At 39.4% G+C, this 24,288-nt stretch overlaps 1 protein-coding gene across 1 annotated transcript; it reads left to right on the forward strand.

Annotated features, from left to right (window-relative positions):
• Window positions 1-5,603: 5,603 nt before the first annotated feature.
• NECAP1 (NECAP endocytosis associated 1) lies at window positions 5,604-15,320 on the forward strand (the record flags this gene model as incomplete). Its single annotated transcript, XM_084255507.1, has 8 exons — window positions 5,604-5,698; window positions 10,443-10,543; window positions 10,707-10,811; window positions 11,493-11,574; window positions 12,367-12,475; window positions 12,569-12,752; window positions 14,842-14,944; window positions 15,272-15,320. 8 exons carry the CDS (start codon window positions 5,604-5,606, stop codon window positions 15,318-15,320), a joined length of 828 nt encoding a protein of 275 aa, XP_084111633.1.
• Between the last annotated feature and the right edge of the window lie 8,968 nt (window positions 15,321-24,288).

Genomic DNA, 24,288 nt, shown 5'->3' on the forward strand with positions numbered 1-24,288 from the left:
TCTGTAAAGATGTCTTTGAGGTGCATGTCATGTAGTGTTTCACCTGTATTTCCTTCTATGTATTTTATGGTTTCAGGTTTTATGTCTAGTTCTTTAATCCATTTTGAGTTGGTTTTTGTGCATGGTGTGAAGTAGTAGTCAAGTTTCTTATAATGAAATATTTAAAACAGACAAGGCTACAGAAATACAAAAAATATGATTAACATCAGCTCTATCAAGTTGTAACTAACCAGCTTTATCAAGCTTTTTATTAATAGCTTTCTGTTTTTACTTCAGGTATTTTTAAAGATATGGACTCCTTTCCTTTCCCAAATCTTTTTTCTTCCTCTTTCTCCAGAGATAACTGCTTTTCTTTTTTTTTTAAAGATTTATTTTAATTTATTTATGTACATAAAAACTGGAGTATGCACAGAGGTGAGGGGATTGAGAGGATTCACCAGAAACAGAGTGGGGAGCAGAACAGGCGGATCTACTGAAATACACTGCTGAGGGGAGCAGCAGGCAAGACAGGAGAGGTCTGCAGTACCATGTGGGTCAGCTCTCTTGCCAGGGATCAAACTCATGGATCCAACTCATGCAGCAGTGGCTGCGGATAGCTTGATAGCACTGAGACTTTAACCCCTGTGCCACCAGGGAGGCCCCTTTCTCTGTATTTTTATTCCATATATATTGGAAGGGTAACAAATAGAGGATGTAAAATGAAAATATCCTTGGGCCTCCCCGGTGGCGCAGCGGTTGAGCACTGGGTTGCGAAGCTGCCCGCGGCCTCTGCGGCGCTGGTTCGATCCCTGGCTGCTCCCCGGCCACTGGAGGAGGGTCCCACATGGCGCGCAGAGCTCTCCTGCTGCCCGCTGCTCCTCTCAGCAGTGTACTTTGGTCCTTCTGCCTGCTCTGCTCCCCGCTCTGGCTCTGGTGAATTCTCTCACCCTCCCGCGCTTCTGACTGTACCCAGTGCATGTATAAACAAAACAAACAAACAAACAAATAAATAAATAAAACATGCCTCTTTAAAAAAAAAAAAAAATGAAAATATCCTTTTCTTTCCCCTTTTCCATTTCCCAGAAATAACAGCCTCTATTATGCATCTTGATTATAGCTACATGATAATCTTGTGCCTATCAAAACTAAGGGCTCTATATTCATTTTTTTCTACAAATGATCTAATAATCAACATTTTTCTTCTGAACCTTACAGTTTTCACTTATTGATTTACTTTTTCATATTAGAATATATAGATCAATGTCAACAGGCATGTAGTACTTTACTGCTAGATGTGCCATTTAGGAATTGATCAATCTCAGATTGATGGACATTTATTTACATTTTTAAATTATAAAAATATTGTAGTAAATATTCCATATGCCTTTGTGTACTTGTGAAGGTATCTTTGTGGTTTAAATTAAATGAAAAACATAGATCAGTGGATAAAACAACAGTTGCTATTCTGGGGGCCAGTACCTTGGGTGCTTCTTCTAGATAGTGGGATATTGTAAAAAGTGATCTTCTATAAATTATGAGATACGAAGTTCCAATTCTGACTGCATCACTAACTGTGCCTTTGGGCAAATGATTAAATAAGTCCGGGATCCAAGACTTTCCTTTTGGCACTAAGGTCCATTCTAAGTAAAAAAGATCTGTAAACTTCAATTCCAATCTCATTAAATTTTTATTCCTGAATTTGTGACAACTTCAGGATTTAGGAAAATCGTAGCAAGTACTATGCTTTGAATAACATTTTTATTGTGTTACCTTTGGTTTACAAAATTATGTAAATTTTGGGAGTATGGCTTCACACCCTGATACGTGTACATACATGGAACATCCCACCATAGTTCTAGTGTCATTCGTCATTAGCAAATTGACTCCCTCTACCCATTCCTGACCTTCCCTCTTCCCCTTACCCTCTGGTAAGCTCCATATTTTTCTCAGAGTTTAATAGTTATACTTGTTCTGATATTTAGTTCATTTTCTTTATTTACATTTCACATCAGAGTGTGATTTCCCAGTATTTGCCTTTCACTTTGATTTATTCTTAGCACAATCAACCTCATGTTCCATGTTGTCACAAAAGGCAAGATTTCTTCTTTTTAATAGTTGGATATATTCCATCAAGTATCTATCTCACGACTTCTTTCAAGGCATTTAGATGGTTTCCATGTCTTAGCTATTGTAAATTGGTCTGCAATGAACAGAGGGGTGCATTTATCTTTTTGAATTAGTGTTGTCATATATTTTGGATAAACACCTAACAGTGGTATGCTGGATCATATGGTATTTCTATTTTCCGATTTTAAGAAATCTCCATACCCATTTCCATAAAGGCTGCATCAATTTACAGTTTTACCAATAGTGTATAAAGGTTTCTTTTTCTTTATACTTTACAAAACTTGTTTTCAATTTTTTAAAAAAAATATTTTTATTTATACATACAAAAACTGGGGTGTAGGTACTGGGAGGGATAAGAAGAGTCACCAGAGGCAGAGTGGGGAGCAGAACAGGCAGATCTACCGAAATACACTGCTGAGGGGAGCAGAGGGCAAGACAGGAGAGGTCTGCTGCGCCATGTGGTTTAGCTCCCTGGCCAGGGATTGAACTCATGCTGCAGTGGCTGATGATAGCTTATAGTGCTGAGACTTAATCTTTTGCACCAATACGGAGGCCTTGTTTTCAATTTTTTGACATAGGTATTCTTACAGGTGTGAGATGATATAGTAGATTTGTTTCACATTTCCCAAGTAATAATTGATGTGTCAAGCATTTTTTCCATGCGCCCGTTGATTATCTGTATATTTTTTTTTTTTAATAAATTTTATTGTTATATTCCCCATACAATTGCAGCCCCCCAATCTGACCCCAATCCCTCCCCTCCCGCCCCCGCCCCCCTAAAAGTGTCTCTGGTTCATAGTTTTTTGTTGATTTTGATTTTCACTTTCTTATAGTTATTCATTTTCCTGGTCCCTTATTTAAGTTTTCTAGATTCCTGCTATGAGTGAGACCATCCGGTATTTTTCTTTTTCTTTTTGGCTTATTTCGCTGAGCATGATCCCTTCCAGCGCCATCCATGTTGCAGCAAATTGCATGTGTTTATCTTTTTTGAATGCTGAGTAATATTCCATGGTATATATGTACCACATCTTCTTGATCCAGTCATCTATTTTTGGGCATTTGGGTTGTTTCCAAAGCTTAGCTATTGTAAACAGTGCTGCTATAAACATAGGGGTGCAGGTGTTCTTTGGAATTGGATTATCTGTATATTTTATTTAGAGAAATGGCTGTTCAAATCTTATGCCCGCTTTGCTTTTTTTTTTTTTTTTTTTGGTTGGGTTGTTTATTGTTTTGTTGGCTAATTATATGACTTTATATATTTTGGATATTAACCTCTTGTTGAACATATGATCTACAAATATTTTCTCCTGCACAGGCACCATTTTATGATAGATAACCCTGAACAAAGGTAAATCAGAATTTAAAATCCGTGATAAATATTTATGTGTAAACAAAGAAGAAAGAACTAGGAAATATGTTCCCAGTGGAGATAAATAAATAAAAAAAAAAGACATTTATTTTCATGTTTGAATTACATTTAGGAAAAATTGAGTTTGGGATGAATGAGTCCTCTATCATTTCAACAAAAGTACTTTTGTTGAACTTAATTACATCACATATTCTTAGAAAGTCACACCTGTGAGAAAATTAGCTTGATTCCTAAGAGTGTATTTTTTTTTTTCAGTCCAGAACCTTTGAATTGTGTAGCTACTACCCCCTAGTGGTGAGCAAAAGCTAACTCCAGCCAAGACATTTAACGTTTTCTTGATTGGAGAAAGAACAAAATATCCTTGTAAATATGGACAGATACGGTTATTTATTTAACACGAAAATTTACGAAATTCTTACTATGCTGCGGAAACTGAGATAGGTGCTGGGAAATACATATTTCTTGTTCCTGGAAAATAGATCTACATATAAACTTGAATACAATGTGAGAAGAACTAAAACCAAAGAATAAAAACTGTTGCAGGACTCTAGAGAAAGGAATTACTAGTTCTATTTAGGGAAGTTAAGGATATTCTCAGAGAAATTGACATTTAAATTGTGTCTGAACTTATTTGCCAAGGGATGAATGGGAAGGACATTTCAGCCTGTGCAAATATATTTAGCATGAACAAAAGTGGTGTGTTTGGAAAAACTATGGCAACGTGATCACTTAAGCTATAGACGATATTGGGAGTAAGAGAGGGTTAAAGAGAGGGGAAGGGGTGTGAGAGAAATGTTTCTAAGTGAGCGTGGAAGGAGAAATTGGGACGATAGTATGAATTATCTGACTAAAGACATTAGATTTTATTGTACAGCCAGTGGAGAGTTTATAGGATGACTCAGAAAAGCAGCATACAATGTATATAATGATCTTAGTATAAGATCTAATCATGAGACATAGTTTTTGGTCTTTCTTCATTACTTTTTTTTTAACCTGCAAAATGGTGAGTAATCATTTCCTAATGATAGACATTCATGTTGTTTCCATCTTTCATGGAATTATAAATTCCATAGTAAACATTATTGTACCTACTTTTCGTTCGTGTAAAAATTTCTCTACGGTATCAGTGAATATCCTAAATTGAATGTTATACTCAGTATTCTGATCAATTTTATTAAATTTCCTTTCAACAAAGTATACCAATTTATATTTCTGCCAACAGTATATGAGAGTATCCAATTCCCCACATCCTTGCCAGGGATAGATATTATAATGGCTTTTGACATTTGCTACATAGAGTAGACAAATTAGAGACAGGCTTTCAACCAGTCAATATAATGAAGTGTCATCATTGAAGTTGTAGTCAGACTGGAGTTCGTATCTCAGTTTTATCATTTGCTGTCTGTGCTAATTAAATCATTTAACGTGATAGCGTTGTGGCAAGTTCATATTTGGAGTGTAGAGGAACATATTTATGGAGAGTTCACTGGGAGCAAATAGTGGCCCTAAATAGTTCATTATACTTTCTGGTTTTCTCAGTAATTGAACTGATCCCACATTATTTTCAACAGGAGTCGTTTTATAAATTCCAAGATAAAAGGGTACTATTAAGTGAATTAGGTTGGACATTTTTAAAATTTAGACTCTGGAGGGTTAAAAATCCACCATGTGTAGGACTGGATCATAAGTTTCCTGTAGGAATCCAAATGCGTCTAATCACTGGAGGATATTCCATGCCTGCCAAGAAACTACGGTTAACAAGTGACGCTTGGAAGAAAAATTCGCCCGATTTCAAGATGGTCCTCGTCTCCCCAAGCACTGCGGGCACCTGCTGGTCCAAGATGGCGCTTTTCCTCATCACCTCCCGGGGATGGAGATTTCCATAACGTGAGTCACGCAAAGGAATTGCATTTTTGCCATTACTGAAGATGGCGAACTTCACGACCTCACTTTGCCAGGTTTCAATATGGCTTCCTTAACATCCGCGACTAGAGGTTAATCTCAGGAACGAAGCTAAACTCACGCGGAAGTAGCGTAAGCGGAAATTGTCTCGTCTCACAACGCCCCGCCTCTGTCCCGCCCCCGCTCCCTATGCTCCGCCTCTGGTGGCGCGGAGAGCAGAGCCAAGATGGCGGCCGAGTTGGAGTACGAGTCGGTGCTGTGTGTGAAACCTGACGTCAGCGTCTACCGGATTCCGCCCCGGGCCTCCAACCGCGGCTACAGGTACTAACTTTGAGGCACCGCAGCATACGCTTACCCGGTCGGGGATGACAGAGTCCTCCTCAGGTAGCACGCCGCCCGTCCCTGCCACTGCCACCTCCGAGTTGTCACCTTGCTAGCCTCCCCACCAGGGTGGTTAGTGCCCGGTCTTCTGCTTTTCCCGCACTCCGGATTGCCGGGATTGCCGTTGTCGTTGTTTCCACCGCTTGAAAAAAATGACCATCCTGCATTCTCCCTCCCCTCCTCCCCCGGACCCCGCCGGGTTGCCCATCTGCTCCCTGTCATCCACATCCTGTCTTCCCTGCGTCCTTCACTGTGTCATCCTTAGTCCCCTCTCCCTTCTTGGTCGTTCACACACGTTTCCAGCACCCCCTGCACATTTGTGGATGATCATTGTGTTGTTGGCCACCCTCCGAATGATCTCATTAATCGTTTGTGCTGTTGTCAGTCTTGCCTTCAGGTATCACTTTTCCATTTGGTTTTCCCTTCAGTCGCTTGCCAGTGGGCAAAGGTTAGGACCACAGGTTTTCTAATGGTGGGTCATTCTGTTTCTTTTCAATGTATTTTCTTGATTATATAGTGTTTTTTTCCTTCCTTCGTCCGCTCTGAACCTCTTCTATAGATTTTCCGTCCGGATTTAACTCAGCATTTTCTCTGTAGGGCTAACTAACCATCTTGTGACTCTCAGTATCTGAGGATGTTGTTTGAAGCCGTATAATCGGAAGACTTAACCAGTAACTTGGGTTACATTTTTAAAAATATGAGTATGAGCCCTGATAACCAAACAGCTTTATGATTTGGAACAAATCTCTTAACCTCATCAAACCTTAGTTTAAAAAGAAAAAAAGGAAGAAAGTTATTGGTGATATGGTTATGATAATATAATTATCACATATGATAATAAAACCTATTCTAGTTATGTACCTCATAGGAGTTTTTTTTGGGGGGGTTAAGTGAAATTACATAATAAATGTAAAAGAATTTAGGAAACCGAAAAACTGTATTTAAACATGATACTGCTTTTACTCCTCTCTGATCAAAATCGCCATCATGGCATTTATTGTTACCGAGGCTGAAAAGTCATCTTCTCCCATTGTCCATTATTTTGCTTCCTTAGCAGAAGTTTGTTCATCATGAATAAATATCTTTGTGCTTGGTTACCTGTGCTAAAGGGTTGTACTTTTTGGTAAAGAGATAGTCCTAATTTCAAGCTTTCCTTCAGATCCCAAGTTGAGCATGAAAGGAATGTATGTTTTTTGATAGTAGTTACAGGTATGTGTGTGACTCATCTGAGACAGCACCTTGTTTACGAAGCCCTCCTTGACCCTTTCATTTTGACTTAGGTATGCTCTGCCTGTTTCCATAGTACCCTACACTTGTCTCTGTCATGGTGCTCTTTATTCTGTATTGTAACTGATTGCTAGGTCTCTATTTCTTTTCACTAGATTAGGAGCAACTTGAGATTCTTTTAAACTTTATCTTCCCAGGTCTAGCACAGTGCCAGGCACATAGTGGGCACTTTGTAAATGTTGACTGAGAGAAGAAACTGGTAGATTACACTTACTCACATATATTAGTATTGACTGAACTGGTAAAGTAAGAAGAAATAACTCATGGCTTCTAACTCTAATAGTTAATTGATTGAACTGGTAAAAAAAGATGAACTCAAGACTTGTAGCTCAAGACTTCCTAAAGGATATGATACACACTGAAGTGGGATTCTGTTCTTTTCCTTCACTTCAGGCTTCCTTCTCTTCCTCATCTGCTTTCTCTGTCTTCACTCCCTAGTTTATATACAGCCTTTAAACTTGTGCCACTTAACTGCATGGAGCCATCAAAACAATTTCTTTTGTCATTATCCTGTGTTTTCCATGCCTATTATTGACATTTCTTATTCCACAAGAGGCATTTTATAATCAATCACTCTTATAGTGAGAGAAGAGCAAAACTAAGTTTGAATTGTAATTCTCATTTATTTATCAAGATGCTTGATAAATATTACTTCTGTATCTTTTTGTCTGCGTATTCGTTCTTGTTTACCAGAGCCTCTTTTACAATGTGAGCATGACATATTTGCCAAATTGCCATTAAAGGAAAGACTGGACTTTTAGGAAGCAGGAAAAACCCTCACTTTGAGTGACTGATAAGGTCAAAGGACATAAATGACTTTGATTCATCCTGGTGTAGGCTGTTGCTTCTCAGACTTGCACTGACTAGACATACAGAAGGAAAATTTAGGTTGATCAGAAACTTATAATGATTAGGAAATGATTTTCCAACCTATAAAACTTTATTCATCACTATCTTCTTCCCTATCTAAATCAATATTAAACTCCATAGTATTTTTTTTTTTTTAAGATTTATTTATTTATGCATACAAGAGCTGGGGTATAGGCCAGAGGTGTGAGGTTGATGAGAGGATTCACTAGAGACAGAATGGGAAGCAGAACAGGGTGGAGCTACTGAAATACACTGCTGTGGGGCACAGTGGGCAAGACAGAAGAGATCTGCTGCACCATGTGGGTTAGCTCCCTGGCTGGGGATTGAACTCATGCTGCAGTGGCTGCTGATAGCATCATAGTGCTGAGACTTAACCCTGTGCGCCACCAGGGAAGCCCCTTCATAGTATGTTTTAATGTAATGAACAGAATGCTGAACTTTGAGGTTAGTCATTATTGCTATGTTTCTTGTCCTTTCCTTCATTTTTGTGGGGGATGGGGAGGCAGGGAGAGAGAGACTTTTTAATTCCCATTTCCAGAGTACTTAAAAGCATTGATTGCTAAAGTAAAATTTGAAGTCACTTTAGATATTGTCAGAAGACCAACAAAACCAAGAGTTACTCAGGCTGTGTCTGGGAGTGGGAGAGGAAAGAAGGCTCAGGACTGAATTTGTTCAATATTGGCTACTAGACACACTGGATAAATAAGATAAGGGACCTGTCCAAAGAAATACATCTAGAGGGGCCTCCCCGGTGGCGCAGCGGTTGAGCGCTGGGTTGCGAAGCTGCCCGCGGCCTCTGCGGCGCCGGTTCGATCCCCGGCTGCTCCCCGGCCACCAGAGGAGGGTCCCACATGGCGCGCAGACCTCTCCTGCCGCCCGCTGCTCCCCTCAGCAGTGTCCTTCCGTCCTTCTGCCTGCTCTGCTCCCCGCTCTGGCTCTGGTGAATTCTCTCACCCTCCCGCGCTTCTGACTGTACCCAGTGCTTGTGTAAACAAAAAAAACAAACAAACAAATAAAATAAATAAATAAAACATGCCTCTATTAAAAAAAAAAAAAAAAAAAAAGAAATACATCTAGAAGGCCCATTCCTAATTTTCAATAGTCCTTTGTACTATGTCTAGCTCTTGTGGTATGGTAAGGTAAGTAATGAGTTATGCACCTACTTAATAGACAGGGGACCTCTAGGGTGCTCCAGTCTGGATCAGATTCGGGTACTGAGGGACTTCGAGGGCAAGGCATCAGCTGAGAAGGGCATGACAAGAACTTATCTTATAAATCCTGTTCAAAACCTGTGCTAATTTTAATTTTCACTTCCTTTCACCTTTTTTTACTTCTTTTTCAACTCCACTCATTCTTGTTTAGATAACCTTTATTATTACTTTTCCATCCTGCAACTATCAGTTTTCAGATTCTTTTTTTTTTAAAAAAAGATTTATTTATGTATACAAGAGCTGGGGTACAGGCCAGAGATGTAGGGGCAGAAAGGACCCACCAGAGACAGAGTGGGGAACAGAACAGGCAGACTGAGATACACTGCTGAGGGGAGCAGTGGGCAAGACAGGAGAGGTCTGCCTCGCTATGTGGGTTTCTCCCTGGCCGGCTGGGGACCGAACTCATGCTGCAGAAGCTGTGGATTGCTTCATAGTGCAGTGCTTAACCCCTTGAGACACCAGGGAAGCCAGTTTTCAGGTTCTTAAGAGGTGAGTTGCTACTACCTTTTACTTAGCTTTCCCTTTTCCACATTCCTGGCAAAACATAATCACGAATGTAATTTTTATATAATTCATCGTATTTAAATAATATATTGGATTTCATTCAAATTCATTTATAACCTTTGCCTGAAATGCTCCCGGCCAACCCTCCATATCTGTGTAGGCATCTTCCTTCCTTCATATTTTTGCTCACATTTCACCTAGTTGGTAAGGCCCACCTGGAATGCTGCAGGTTGTTCACTCTCCACCCTCTCAACCTCTCCTTTTTGCTTCCGCATTTTCTTTTTTAACTTAGTACTTGTCATCTCTGCGATAATTATTATACTTATTTTATTTTTTATTGTCTATTGTCTGATAGAATGTAAGCCTCATGGGACCAGCAGTCTGTTTTGTTCGCTGTTGTATCCCAAGCACCTGAAACAGTACCTGTGACTTTTCCTGCACTCTGTAAATATTGGTTGAAGTCAGTAAGTGATAATATGGTTAGGGATTTGGGAAGGCTTCTGTTACTTGCTACATTTCATTTATATTGTTTTACTTTGTTGTTACCTGATCAGTAACATACTATTACCAAAAAAAAAAAAAACATCCAAGCAGAATCCCAAATAGTAAGGTCTGATATTTGCTTTGGACTGTATATAAGGTGGGGTGTCTTTATAGAGGAGATCATGAGTTATTCTTGTTGATTATTTAATAGGTGGAAAGAATAAGCAGTGGAGGACAGGGAACTAGAAATAGGACAGGGATTCTGTGTAGGCTTTTAGTATCTTAAAGGCATGACCTGAGGCCTGAGGCTTCCCATTTTCCTGTCCTAGGGCATCTGACTGGAAATTAGACCAGCCTGATTGGACTGGTCGCCTTCGAATCACATCAAAAGGGAAGATTGCTTATATCAAACTCGAGGATAAAGTTTCAGGTAATCTGTGTTGGTGACCCTTTGACATGTTAAGGATATTGGTTTGGCATGCTTCTATAAGTATTGTATTTTTCAAGATGGGGACTGAAATGGAAGTACTTGTTAATTGAAGTTTTAAATCTTTGCTTCCTTTGCTCAAAGAATCCTTTTTCTTATCTGTCAGGGGAGCTCTTTGCTCAGGCCCCAGTAGAACAGTATCCTGGTATTGCGGTGGAGACAGTGACAGATTCCAGCCGCTACTTTGTAATCCGGATTCAGGATGGTACTGGTAAGGGATCTGGTGTTTTGAATGGGATGAGATTAGGAAAATCATCAATGCACTTCGCTGAAAGTTTGTCCTGATTGCCTTTATTCCACTTCAGTTTACTAAATTTTTCCTCCCCTTATAAAGGAAAAGGAAGATCCTAAGAGAAAAGGATTAACATATTTGTAATAGATATGAACATTAATTAAAGAGATGTGAAAGTTAATAGATTATAAATAAGTCAAAATTCTGTCAAACAAAATAATGAACACATCTTGCTGCTGCATTGTAATGGTTTTTGATGGGGCTATCTTAAGTCATCTAAGAATATGGTGATAATTCCCTATCTTTTTCATACCAGAGGTTGGCAAACTTTTTCTGTAAAGAAATAGACAGTATATATTTTAGGTTTTGTGGGCCAAATGATGTCTTTTGTAGCTACTCACTTCTGTTGGCATAGTGTGAACACAGTCCTAGATAATTTGTGGACAATTTACTATGATATGTGTTCCAGTAAAGCTTTATTTATGAAACAAACTCCGGCAGCATTGGGCCCATGGGCTGTCGATAGTGTGGGAATCCCTGGTATATGAGACAATGTTTTGTATCCACAGACTTTTTCTAGATGGGGTAGTTTTATATTTTCATTGGGCAGAATTTGTCATAGGGACGTTTCCTGATCTAAGTTTTCCTCTTTTTCCTCAGGGCGTAGCGCTTTCATTGGCATTGGCTTCACGGATCGGGGTGATGCCTTCGACTTTAATGTGTCCTTGCAAGATCACTTCAAGTGAGTGAAGATTTTCTTTACTTACCAGGTTAAATGGTTTGGGAATGCTGCTTCTCAGCTGAATGGTTATAATCGCTCTTACCTCCTGGTTTCTTTATTTGGTAAAATAGTTCATTTTGAATATAACAGACTGCATCTGTTCTACCTTATCCTTGTTTTAGATCCCTTGCACAATGGTTTGAGTTGATGCTTTTGTTTATGCCTCTGGGGATAAACCTTTGCTTTTAGCTGCTTCAGGAATGTATATAGTTATAGCATAGTTGTGTATGAGATGTGGGTAGCTGTGTGCAAATTTTGTTATTTCCTCTAGCTGGCATGCTTTGTGCCTATTGCAACATTTCTTCAGTCCCTGTGACTTTGGCACAACTGCAGTGGATAGCACCATGTACACTGTCAGCTGCCCACCTCAAGGGCAGGTGTACCTCTGCCTTTTCCTCAAGACTCCTGGAAATTGCAGACAGAATCATGGAAGGAATGAGGAATTAACACCTCCTCAGTCCATCACTTAACCTGGTCAACCTCAACCAGGGCAGCTGTCAACCAGGGGGATGGGAATTGATGACTGAGTAACCTCCTTTGGAGGGACAAGTTTAATGCAAATTCTGTGGGTTTCACTGAGATATTGGCATCCCAATTGCCCTCTTTTTGACTTTTCTTCCATTTTTACTCTTCATATTCCCTCACTCTGCTTCCTGGAACCCTGTTCTGTATACATTAGAAATACTCAAATTTGTGTGTCAGACTCAGCTTTTAGGGACTCCCAAGTTAAGATAACTCACTCTTTCCCTGAAGGTGGGTAAAGCAGGAATCTGAGATTTCCAAGGAATCTCAGGAAATGGATACTCGCCCCAAGTTGGATTTGGGTTTCAAGGAAGGACAGACCATCAAGTTGAGTATTGGGGTGAGTATGGTTGCCCCCTCTCTGTATTTCCATGAACCTTTGACTTCTCTTCTTCTTTCTCTCACCTCCCTCATTTTTTTTTTCCTTTTATAGAATATTACAACTAAGAAAGGAGGTGCTTCTAAGCCCAAGACTTCAGGGACTGGGGGCCTAAGCTTACTCCCACCCCCACCTGGAGGCAAAATCACTATTCCCCCACCGTCCTCTTCAGTTGCCATCAGCAATCATGTCACCCCACCACCCATTCCGAAGTCTAACCATGGCGGTAGTGATGCAGGTAAATATCTAGTACTTTAACTTTTGAGAAATAATATCATGTTTTAATTGGGTAATACATTTTTGCTAAAAGGAGTGTTGATGGTTTTTTTATTAAATGCCACTTGGTACCAACAAGGTGATTCTGATAGCCTCTCGTAAGAGATCAAAGCTTTTCTGGTGAACTTAGAGCCATGATATCGGGTAGGTTCTTTGGCAAAAAATGGGTGACGACAAAAAAGACTATTTCCTTGTTGGACCTTGGTTAGGTGCATACTGGTCTAACAGTCAGATGGACCAAGATTTTGGTAACAGCTCTGTGAACATATATATATGAATGCTTGGTAGCATTATTTAAGTTCTTTGAGTCGTGAGTATCCTTATCAGCACATGATGTAGAACTATCCCAGAATCGTGAAGGCTGAATGATGTGAGGATGCCTACACAGTACTGGAACATAGTAGTCATTCAGTAAATGTCATTTCTTAATCTTTTCAATTTCTTCACAAGGGCAGTTGGGAGGAAATGAGACACTGTGTAGGTTTGTAAATACATTTTTGTTCTTCCTTACTCCTTGGTTGACAAAAGAATAAATATAGGGCCTCCTTGGTGGCGCAAGGGGTTAAACACAGCACTGTGAAGCTATCCTAAACCTCTGCAGCATGAGTTTGATCCCCGGCCAGGGAGCTACCCACATGGCGTAGCAGACCTCTCCTGACTCACCTGCTCCTCCCCTCAGCAGTGTATTTCAGTCAATATGCCTGTTCTGTTACCCACTCTGTCTCTGGTGAATCCTCTCACCCTGTACCTCTGACTTGTACTCCAGTTCTTGTATGCATAAATAAATAAATCTTTTTTTAAAAAAAGAATAGATATGGTTACTCTCACTTAAGGAGTGAAACCATTGGAACTTCGAAAGGAATTTTCCTAAGACCAGAGAAACCAGATTTTAGAATCTGGGAGTTTTAACCTACTGTATTAGATAATGCAGATCATTTATATAATTGACTGCTCAAAGTAAGCTTTCTGGAATTTGTGAAGTAAAAAATGGTTATGGCTTACTTATCTTCGCAAGTTTTCACCAAAAGGCATTGGGGGCGCCTCCCTGGTGGCCAAGGGGTTAAATATCAGTGCTATCACCACGACAGCCTAAGTTTGATCCCCTGTCACAGTGCTAACCATATAGGGCACAGCAGACCTCTCCTGTCTTGCCAGCTGCTCCCCTCAGCAGTGTATTTCAGTAGATCTACCTGTTTGGCTCCCCACTCTGTCTCTGGTCAATCCACTTACCTGTCCTGTACCTCTGGCCTACACCCCAGTTCTTCTATGCATAAATAAATAAAAAGAAATCTTTAAAAAAATTAAAAAAAAAGGTACTTGGGTTAATACTTAAGATTTATTTTTTTAAAATGAACTTTTTATTTTGAGAAAATTGGTAGATTCACATGCACTTGTAAAAGAATAGTACAAAGAAATCCTGTGTATGCTGTACTCAGTTTCTCTCAGTGGTAACATTTTGCAAAACTAGTTGAATTTCATAACCAGGAAATTGATGTTGATGCCACCTACCCTCACCCCCCACTTAGATTTCAGTAGTTTTACATGTTCTCATTTGTGTGTGTATGTGTTTAATTCTGTGCAGTTTTATGGTGTGTAGGTTAATGGGCTGCCACCATGGTGAGGGTACAGAAGAGTCTTCTGTAAAGGTTCCTCATGTCACCCTTTATAACAGTACCTTCTCCCATAACCCTTGGCAATCACTAGTCTTTTTTCCATCTCTGTAATTTTGTCATTTCTGGAGTTTTATATAAATAGAATTATCTAGTTTCTAAGCTTTTTCATGTGGCTTTTTGCACCCAACATAATTCCTTTGAGATTCATTAAGTCTTTCCTAGTTATTGCTAAATAGCTCCAGGGGTATGGACGTCCACTGTGTGTCTCACCATCATTCATGGACAGACATCTGGGTAGTTTCTGGTTTTGGACTGTGATGAATAAAACTGCTCTGGATTTTTATGTGAACATAAATTTTCATCTTTCTAAGAATGAAAATTCTAAGATTTGTACCATATTTTTATTATGTTTCCTCTTTTTCTTCTCTTTATCTTCAGATATTCTTTTAGATTTGGATTCCCCTGCCCCTGTCACGACATCAGCACCAGCTCCAGTTTCTGCAAGCAATGACTTGTGGGGAGATTTCAGCACTGCATCCAGGTATGACCCAGTGAAACCAACATAGTCTCAGACAGGATATAGATGAGATGTACAGTCAAATGAAATCTGGGAAGGTGGGGCATTCGCAGGTCACATAGAGTCATTGGCAGGAATTTTAGGTAAGAAAGTGTGAGTGTGGGGATTGTGGGAAAAGAAAACTGTCAGTAAAGTTTGAGTGGGACATTTTAGGCTGTGGTAAGTAGAATCGCTATGAAGCATAGTTTCTGAAATTCTGGGTGGTGATTTCTTGCAAAGTATTAAGTAAAGGATGGAGTAGCTGTCCTAATTTTATGCATTCAGCTTTCTCTCTTTTTTCCTGTCTTGCAGCTCTGTTCCAAACCAGGCACCACAGCCATCCAACTGGGTCCAGTTCTGAACAGCATTGGCAGGATGTTATGGATAGACTTGAAGAATAAAATGATCCTGAGGGCACCAATCTGTGAGGGAAGTTAGAACCCTTCCCTGCCTAGAACCAAAATTACTGGACAATCTTTCTCATAGCTTCTCCATTGAGTTCAAGTTGGTTTATGCCACTCCCCTATCTTAATACTTGCTGTACTGACAAGAAAATATCTCTTCTCTCCTGTTCACTGTGAGGACAGGGGAATAGTGGGTTTTTCATATTTGTGGCTAATGATTTAGGGCTCAAAAGGCCAGGGTCTCTTCAAAGGGGGAAATGACCACTGTCCTCTGTAAAATTTTTCTCCATCTTTGAACTTCGTAAACTTGTTTCAGAATCATCTCATGACCCTTGTGTGCCTCTTTGTGAAGCCCTATTTAGCAATTGTAGGGGAGACAAAAACCTTGAAACTTTCTTTTTTCACTAACCTAAGACTCTAAAAATGGACAGCCTGACCTCAATGTTTATAAATTCAGAATTTTGATAGGAATAGGTATGAGAAAGACCTGGGCTGGGTTTCTGCTGTGTGTCCTCCTTCAGGCTTATCCTGGTCAGTGAACATCCAGTGCTGGTGCAGCTCCATCGCCCTCTCGTGTGTTTACATGTTTCCTATGATAAGAGGGTTGTGTTGGGGGCACCCCCACTGTCCTTGTGTTTGTTAAATAGTGCAGCATCTCTGATCAGTGGTGTCTCTCAGATAAGGGAGGTTCAAGGAGCTGTGTTTTCCAAGTTATAATCTAGAGAAGCATTTACTTGCAGCTCCATCAAGCTGCTGTGTTTGAAGCACGGCATTGCTTTGTATTGGCCCCATTATTTGACCTGAAGTTGAAGGGTTGAGAGTTTTTAACCTCATCTGTAGAGCAGAGAGATTGAAAACACTTAACTCTTGTTCATACCCACATTGCCTTGCTGCCTGGGTATCTTTTCCCTTTCCATAAACATTTATTTTTCAGTCCGGTAGCTCTTAGTAGAAAGCTGCTAGTACATGTACTGTCTTCTGTGAAGGAGGCTGGAGAGGTGCAGCTTCAGCTCTGCTAGGTTTTGCCTGGTGACGGCTTTGATACCCATCACCCAGGGTGTCTCAGAAACGAGTTGCTCTCCCGTAACGTCCCTTCCCTTTGTGCCACCATTCCTTTTACAAAGCTGTGAAGAGTTCCTTTCTTAGATAAATGGACACTACCTATTCTGTTTGCTAATGGGCAGTTTGAAGGATGAAATGGAAGAATGTCATTTCTTCCCTTAGCACCTACTGAGAGGTGTACACTCTGGTGGAAGGGAGTCCTTATATTTAGTTTCAAAATACATATATATTCTGTCTCTGCTTTTCTTCTTGACTCTTTCTAACTTTGGGTCCATATTTTTTCATTGCCACCCCTTCCAGGCAGCTCTATTCTTACAGAGCCATGGCAGGATGTTATAAAATTCCACTAGAAAACACTAAAAAGAAACTATAGAATCACTAGTGACTAACTACTGGAAACCTATTTTCTCAATCTTCCTCCATGTTGTGTTCTTTGTATTCTCAAGATGATAATATATTATGTATTCGAATTGCTGGAACATTGAAGATGAAGTTTAAGATATATGTATATAAAGCATATGCTGTATTGGTGCAATAATGGTAATTAAAACTATGGAAAAAAGTAGTGTCTCTTTTAATTCGTCTATTTCATTACATATTTTATTAAATTAACCCAATATAAATGGGCTAGTAAGTAATAAAAGGACATTTATGCATATTTGCTGTTTTTCAAGAAATAGGGCCTTGAAGTTGAGGCTGGACTTTCGTGTTCATCATCCCAAACCCTCAGAGCACACCTTGTAGAGGTTGTTTATGGTCCTTCTCTGCTGCTGCAGTTTATTTCATTTGCTTTATATTACCTTCACTATCGAGACTACCTTTCACATCCTGAGGCTATAATCAGAGTAATTGAAGGAACTCAGTGTAAGAGAGAACTGTAGTCTGTGTTAAAAACTTAGGAAGGCAGAAGGATCTAGGAGCTCTCATTCAGTGATTGTCACAGAAGATGAATGTGAAGGGTGTGGATGCTTGCTATTTTTATTTGCAATGACACACGTTCTCTCTCTCTCAACTCTCATTAGCTCTTATTAACGCTTTGCCTTCCCAGGATAGCTTCCCCAACTATGTCCTTGTCATTTCTGAGGTTGTGAGTCACTGTATTGATAGAAGTATATCCTAAGCCTCAGGCTTTTGTTAGGAAAAAAATGTGGACTTTTTTTTTCAAGCTCCGCACCATCAAGTATATATACATTAGTAACTGCCTTCACTGCTGTAGTCTGAATCTTTATCACTTCTCTCTTCATCCCTTCCGATAGTCTTGGTAGTTGTTTGCCTCTAGCTTAGTTTAATTCCACTTACATGTTGCCACTAGAATAATCTTCCTTAAACAAAACCTCCCCATGCCCTGCTTACCCCTGCTTACTGCCTTTAATGATTTTCATTTTGAAGTACTATTTCATCCTTAACTCTGTTTCCCCTTTCACTCAATGAGCATCAGCAAACTGGGGTACTGGTTACTCTTCAGATGCCACCAGCACCATAAGTACTGATGCTTGCTAAGCACCCACTGTCTTGAATATCGTCCCTTCTAAACATACCTGTTGACATCCTTCCTATCCTGTAAAGCCACTCAAATAACAATTCACAAAAGGTTACCCATCCTTCCAGTCTGAAGGATGATGTCCCTTGTTTTGCTGTTGAAATTCTCTTCTCCACTATTGTATAAACTCTCTGAATATAAGGACCATGTCTGCACATGTCTCCTTTCTAGATATGCCTTAAGTACTTGTTGAATTAACAGTAACTTTAGTGAAGAGGGACTGGAAATCAGTTTAAGTGGGGTTTTTTTCCCTTCCCTTACTCATTAGGGTTGTCCCTAGCTACATGGCATAGGTGTCTCTTTGTATGCTTTGTCAGAAGGTCTTATTTTATTTATATACTTCAGAGTCAGTCAATATTTGGACCAAGAAAGCAGTACTTTGGTACATAGACCCAATGGCCAGAGAAAAAGAAAACGATATCGTGTAGCACAACTATTGATCAATTTGGTAGCTTCCTGTCTCAATTATCATGACTGGCTAAGATTACATTGCACTTTATCTTACAGATTTTTCTCTAGCAATTTATGTTATTGTCTCAACTATACTTCAAAAAAATACATAAGGTTTTTGGTTATCGAACTCATCCATAAACATACTCTTGAGAAAGAAAGGAAAAAAAATTTGTACTTACTTGCAAGTCCTTTATATCTGGGGTATGTATGGGCTTGTGATGGTTTCATGGTGATTTTATGGTCTGACATTTCTAACTTGTATTAGAATTGTCATTTTCAGTTCTCTTTGGAAAAATATCAAGATGTGAAGGTGGTATGTTTTTAAAAAGCTCTAGTACATTTGAATTACCAACATCAGTAAAAGAATTGCCCATTGTGACCTCATGTTCTGCCCTATTAATTTAAGGGTAGTGTAATTCCTTCAATTAAACATGCATTAAGACCCACTGGGTTTGTTTGCTTTTCAATATTTTCTTTTTCTTACTACATACACTCTGCCAGGGCATCTACAATAGGAAAATAATCAAGTTTTTCCTGTGAAGGTTGCATCTGGCTATATATCAGCATGGGGACACTAGAGGGCATGTTCCCTCCAGCAAGTCTAGCACAACTATAGGAACGCTATAGTTCAGACCTGGTGACAGGAGCATTTAAAAAGAAAGACATAAATAGATACTGTCAAGGGATATTTCATCTATGAAACCTAAGACTATACCTTAGCCAGAGTTTGCTGGGAATGTAGAAAAAAATTATTTGTAGACAGAAAATGAATTACAGAATGATACTATCCTCACACATTAATACTTAAAATGGGGAATATACTTATTAATTTCAATGACCCCCTTTGCTTCCCAGCCCCACCAGTAATAGATGACTAATGGGCAGTGGAACAATGATTAACAAAGTAGATTTGGGAGGAGACAGGTTGCCTTGGTACAAAATTTTGCTGTTACTTAGCAGCTTTTGGACAATGAACAGGTTATTTAACATTTTTGCCTCAATTTCCTCAAAATGAAGATAGTACTACCACTTTTTAGGGTTATTGTGACAATACAATAAGTTAATGTTTTAAAGTACTTAGAACAGGGCCAGGCAGTAATAAATAACAAGAGATAATGAGTATTGGTAAGGATTTGAAGAAAAGAACCCTGCACACTGTTGGGAATGTAAACTGGTACAGAGACTGAGGAAAATAGTATAGATGATCCTCCAAAAATTGAAAGTAGAATTACCATATGATCCAGCACTTCCACTTCTGAAAAAAAATTTTTTTAAAGATTATTTATTTATTTATTTATTTATACAAGCACTGGGTACAGTCAGAAGCGTGGGAGGGTGAGAGAATTCACCAGAGCCAGAGCAGGGAACAAAACAGGCAGACTGACTGAAACACTGCTGAGGGGAGCAGCAGGTGTGGCAGGAGAGGTCTGTCGCGCCATGTGGGACCCTCGCCTGCAAACGGGGATCAAACCGGTGCTGCAGAGGCTGTAGGCAGCTTAGCAGCCCAGTGCTCAACCACTGCACCACCAGGGGAGACCCCACTTCTGAAAATGTATCTGAGGGGTAAGTAAAAAGTGAAAACACCAACTTGGAGAGATCTCTACTCCCTCATATCTATAACAGCATTATGTACAATAGCCAAGACATGGAAACAACCTCAGTGCCCATTGATGGATGGGTTGATGAAGATGCTGTGTGTCAATGGAAGATCATTCAGCCATTAAAAAAATAAAAGAGAAAATCCCACCATTTGTGAAAACATAGACTGACCTTCAGGGCATTAAGCTAAGTGAAATAAGTCAGACAAAGACAAATACTGTGTATTTCATTTATATGTAGAATTAAAAAAGGAGAAAGGAAAAAACCATATTTAAAAATTTCAGATTTGTGGTTATAAGAGGAATTTTTGGTTTCTTGTTTTGCTTTTTGTATCTATACAAGATAATGGCTGCCAATTAAACTACTGTGGGATCACTTCACAGTATAAGTATCCATTATGCTAGATTCTTACACTTATACAAGAATGTATGGTAATAGTGTGTATGTGTATGATTCAGAGGTATAGGTTCATGCCTTTTCAGATGTATGTTCTCACATAATTTCCACCACCAAAGGACCCATAGTCCTTAATGTATGACAATTATATTTCAATAAAACTGGAAAACAAAACAAAATCAGTGCCAAGCGCACGGGAAGCTCTGTGTTAGTGTTGACTGCTGTTATTCTGGTGTGCCACATAAAAATGTTTTGGTCATCAATGGACTTCATGTATGACAGTGGCCTGGATGTGTAGTAAGTTTGTGTAAGTGCGCAGATGTTTGCACAATGATGACATTGCCTAATGACACAATTCTCATACCGTATCTTCATCATTGAGTGTCACTTGTCTCCACTACTATTTGAATAATTTTTCTAATTCTGGCTATCCAGATGAGGAATAAGATGGTAAGTATAAAGGCAAAATGATGGGTGTTCTTTCCTTTTTTTTTTTTTTTAAAGATTTATTTATGCATACAAGAGCTGGGATACAGGTCAGAGGTGTGGGGGGTGAGAGGATTCACCAGAGACAGAGTGGGGAACAGAACAGGCAGACTGACTGAATACACTGCTGAGGAGCAGCAGGCGAGTCAGGAGAGGTCTGCTGCTGCACTGTGTGGTTTGCTCCCTGGCAGGGGAATCGAACTCATGCTGCAGAGGCTGCCAATTGCTTCATAGGTTGTGTCGTAACCCCTTGCGCCACCAGGGAGGCTCCCGTTCTTTCCTTTTTTATTTCTTAAATTTTTATTGAGAGATACTTGACATGTAGTGTTGTATAAGTACTGGCTGTGTTGATTTGATACATTCATATCCTTTAAGCTTCTTACATTATGATTACCACCATAGAGTTAGCTAACACTTCTATCATTTTACTAAATATAATACCCACTAGGTCCATCTTTTTTGTTGCAAATAGCAGGGTTTAATTTATTTTTTATAGCTGAGTAATATTCCAATTGTGTATGTATATCCCAAATTTATTCAACCATCTTTCAAGGGCACTTAGGTTGTTTCCTATTTTGGCTATTGTAAATAATGAACAATTTTGGCCATTATAAATATTTACTCCACATACAGCAAATACGTGGGTGCATATATCTCTTTGAATTAGTGTTTTTGTGTTCTTTACGTAAATACCCAGAAATGGGATAGCTGGATGGTATCGGATTTCTATTTTTAATTTTTTCAATAGTTTCCATATGGCTTGGCATAATGGCTACACCAAATCACATTCCCACCAACAGTATCAAGTATACTTTCTCATCCTCTCCAACACTTGTTTCTTGTCTTTTGGATAATAACCACCCTTACAAGTCAGGTGATAGCTCATTGTAGTTATGAATGGTATTTCCCTCATAATTAGAGATGATGAACATCTTTATATGGACCCATTGGCGATGAAAATGGGGAAATGTATGTTTTTATTTTTTTTAAACAATTTAAAAAATATTTATTTATTTATACAAGCACTGGGGTACAGGCCAGAGGCGCGGGAGGGTGAGAGAATTCACCAGAGACAGAGCAGGGAGCTGAACAGGTAGAATGACCGAAATACACTGCTGAGGGGAGCAGCGGAGCAAGGCAGGAGAGGTCTGCTGCCCCATGTGAATAGCTCCCTGGCCGACCGGGAATCGAACCTGCACTGCAGAGTCTGCGGACAGATTCACAGCTCTGCGCTCAACCCGCTGTGCCACCGGGGAGGCCTGGAAATGTCTGTTTTTAGTCAGGTCTTCTTGTTGAGGTTTATAAGCTCTTTTTTTTTTAATTAAATAATAAATTTTATTTTTATATTCCCCCATACAACTGCACATGCCCCATTCTGACCCCAATCCCTCCCCTCCCCGCCCCCCACCCCCCAAAAAGTGTCTCTGGTTCATAGTTTTTTGTTGATTTTGATTTTCACTTTCTTATAGTTATTCTTTTTCCTGATCCCTTATTTAAGTTTTCTAGATTCCTGCTATGAGTGAGACCATCCGGTATTTTTCTTTTTCTTTCTGGCTTATTTCACTGAGCATGATCCCTTCCAGCGCCATCCATGTTGCTGCAAATTGCATGTGTTTATCTTTTTTGAATGCTGAGTAATATTCCATGGTATATATGTACCACATCTTCTTGATCCAGTCATCTATTTTTGGGCATTTGGGCTGTTTCCAAAGCTTAGCTATTGTAAATAGTGCTGCTATAAACATAGGGGTGCAGGTGTTCTTTGGAATTGATGTTTCTGTGTCCTTTGGGTAAATACCTAGGAGTGGAATTGCTGGATCATATGGAAGCTCTATGTTTAGTAGGTCCAGAAATCTCCACACAGCTCTCCATAGTGGTTGGACCAGTTTGCATTCCCACCAACAGTGCAGGAGAGTTCCTTTTTCTCCACAACCTCGCCAACATTTGTTGTTGCTAGTTTTTTTAATATGTGCCATTCTCACTGGTGTAAGATGGTATCTCATGGTAGTTTTGATTTGCATTTCCCTGATTACAAGTGATGTTGAACATTTTTTCATATGCCTGTTGGCCATTTGCATTTCCTCTTCAGAGAAGTTTCTTTTTAGCTCTTCTGCCCATTTTTTGACTGGATTATTTTCTTTGTTGTTGTTGAGTCTCATCAGCTCTTTGCAGATTTTTGTGATCAGTCCTTTATCATTAGTGTTGGGTGCAAAAATGTTCTCCCAGTTGGTGGGGTTTCTCTTTGTTTTTGTTATTGTCTCTTTTGCTGTGCAGAAGCTCTTTAATTTGATGTAGTGCCAGCTGTTTATCTTTGCCTTCACTATCACTGCTTTGGGTGATGTGTCTGTAAAGATGTCTTTGATGTGCAGATCACGTAGTGTTTCACCTATATTTCCTTCTTTGTATTTTATGGTTTCAGGTCTTATGTCTAGTTCTTTAATCCATTTTGAGTTGATTTTTGTGTATGGTGTGAGGTAGTGGTCAAGCTTCATTCTTTTGCATGTAGCAACCCAGTTTTCCCAGCACCATTTATTGAACAAACTTTCTTTGCTCCAATGCATAGTCTTTGCTCCTTTGTCAAAGATTAGTTGACCATAAATATGTGGGTTTATTTCTGGATTTTCTATTCGATTCCATTGGTCTGTATGTCTGTTCTTGTTCCAATACCATGCAGTTTTTTTTTTTTTTTAAAGAGGCATGTATTTTTATTTATGTATTTATTTATTTATTTGTTTGTTTGTTTGTTTATACATGCATTGGGTACAGTCAGAAGCGTGGGAGGGTGAGAGAATTCACCAGAGCCAGAGCGGGGAGCAGAGCAGGCAGAAGGACCGAAGTACACTGCTGAGGGGAGCAGCGGGCGGCAGGAGAGGTCTGCGCGCCATGTGGGACCCTCCTCTGGTGCCCGGGGAGCAGCCGGGGATCGAACCGGCGCCGTGTGCCACCGGGGAGGCCCACCATGCAGTTTTGATGATTATGGCTTTGTAGTATAGTTTGAAGTCTGGGAGTGTGATGCCTCCATTTCCTTCTTTTTTTTTTCAGGAGAGCTTTGGCTATTCAGGGTTTTTGGTGATTCCATATGAATTTCATCAATAATTGTTCTATTTCTTTGAAGAATGACATTGAAATTTTGATTGGAATAGCATTGAATCTGTGTATTGCTTTTGGTAGGATGGCCATTTTAATAATGTTTATTCTTCCAATCCATGAGCAGGGGATGTCTTTCCATTTCTTTGTGTCTTATTCTATTTCTTTTAACAGTGTTTTATAATTTTCTTTGTATAGGTCCTTTACCTCTTTTGTTAGATTTATTCCCAAATATTTGATTTTTTTTGTTTCGATAATAAAAGGGATGTTTTTTTTTTATTCTTCTTCAGATTTATTGTTTG

The sequence above is a fragment of the Talpa europaea genome (assembly GCF_964194135.1).
Source record: "Talpa europaea genome assembly, chromosome: 15".
In the NCBI taxonomy this organism is placed as follows: domain Eukaryota; kingdom Metazoa; phylum Chordata; class Mammalia; order Eulipotyphla; family Talpidae; genus Talpa; species Talpa europaea.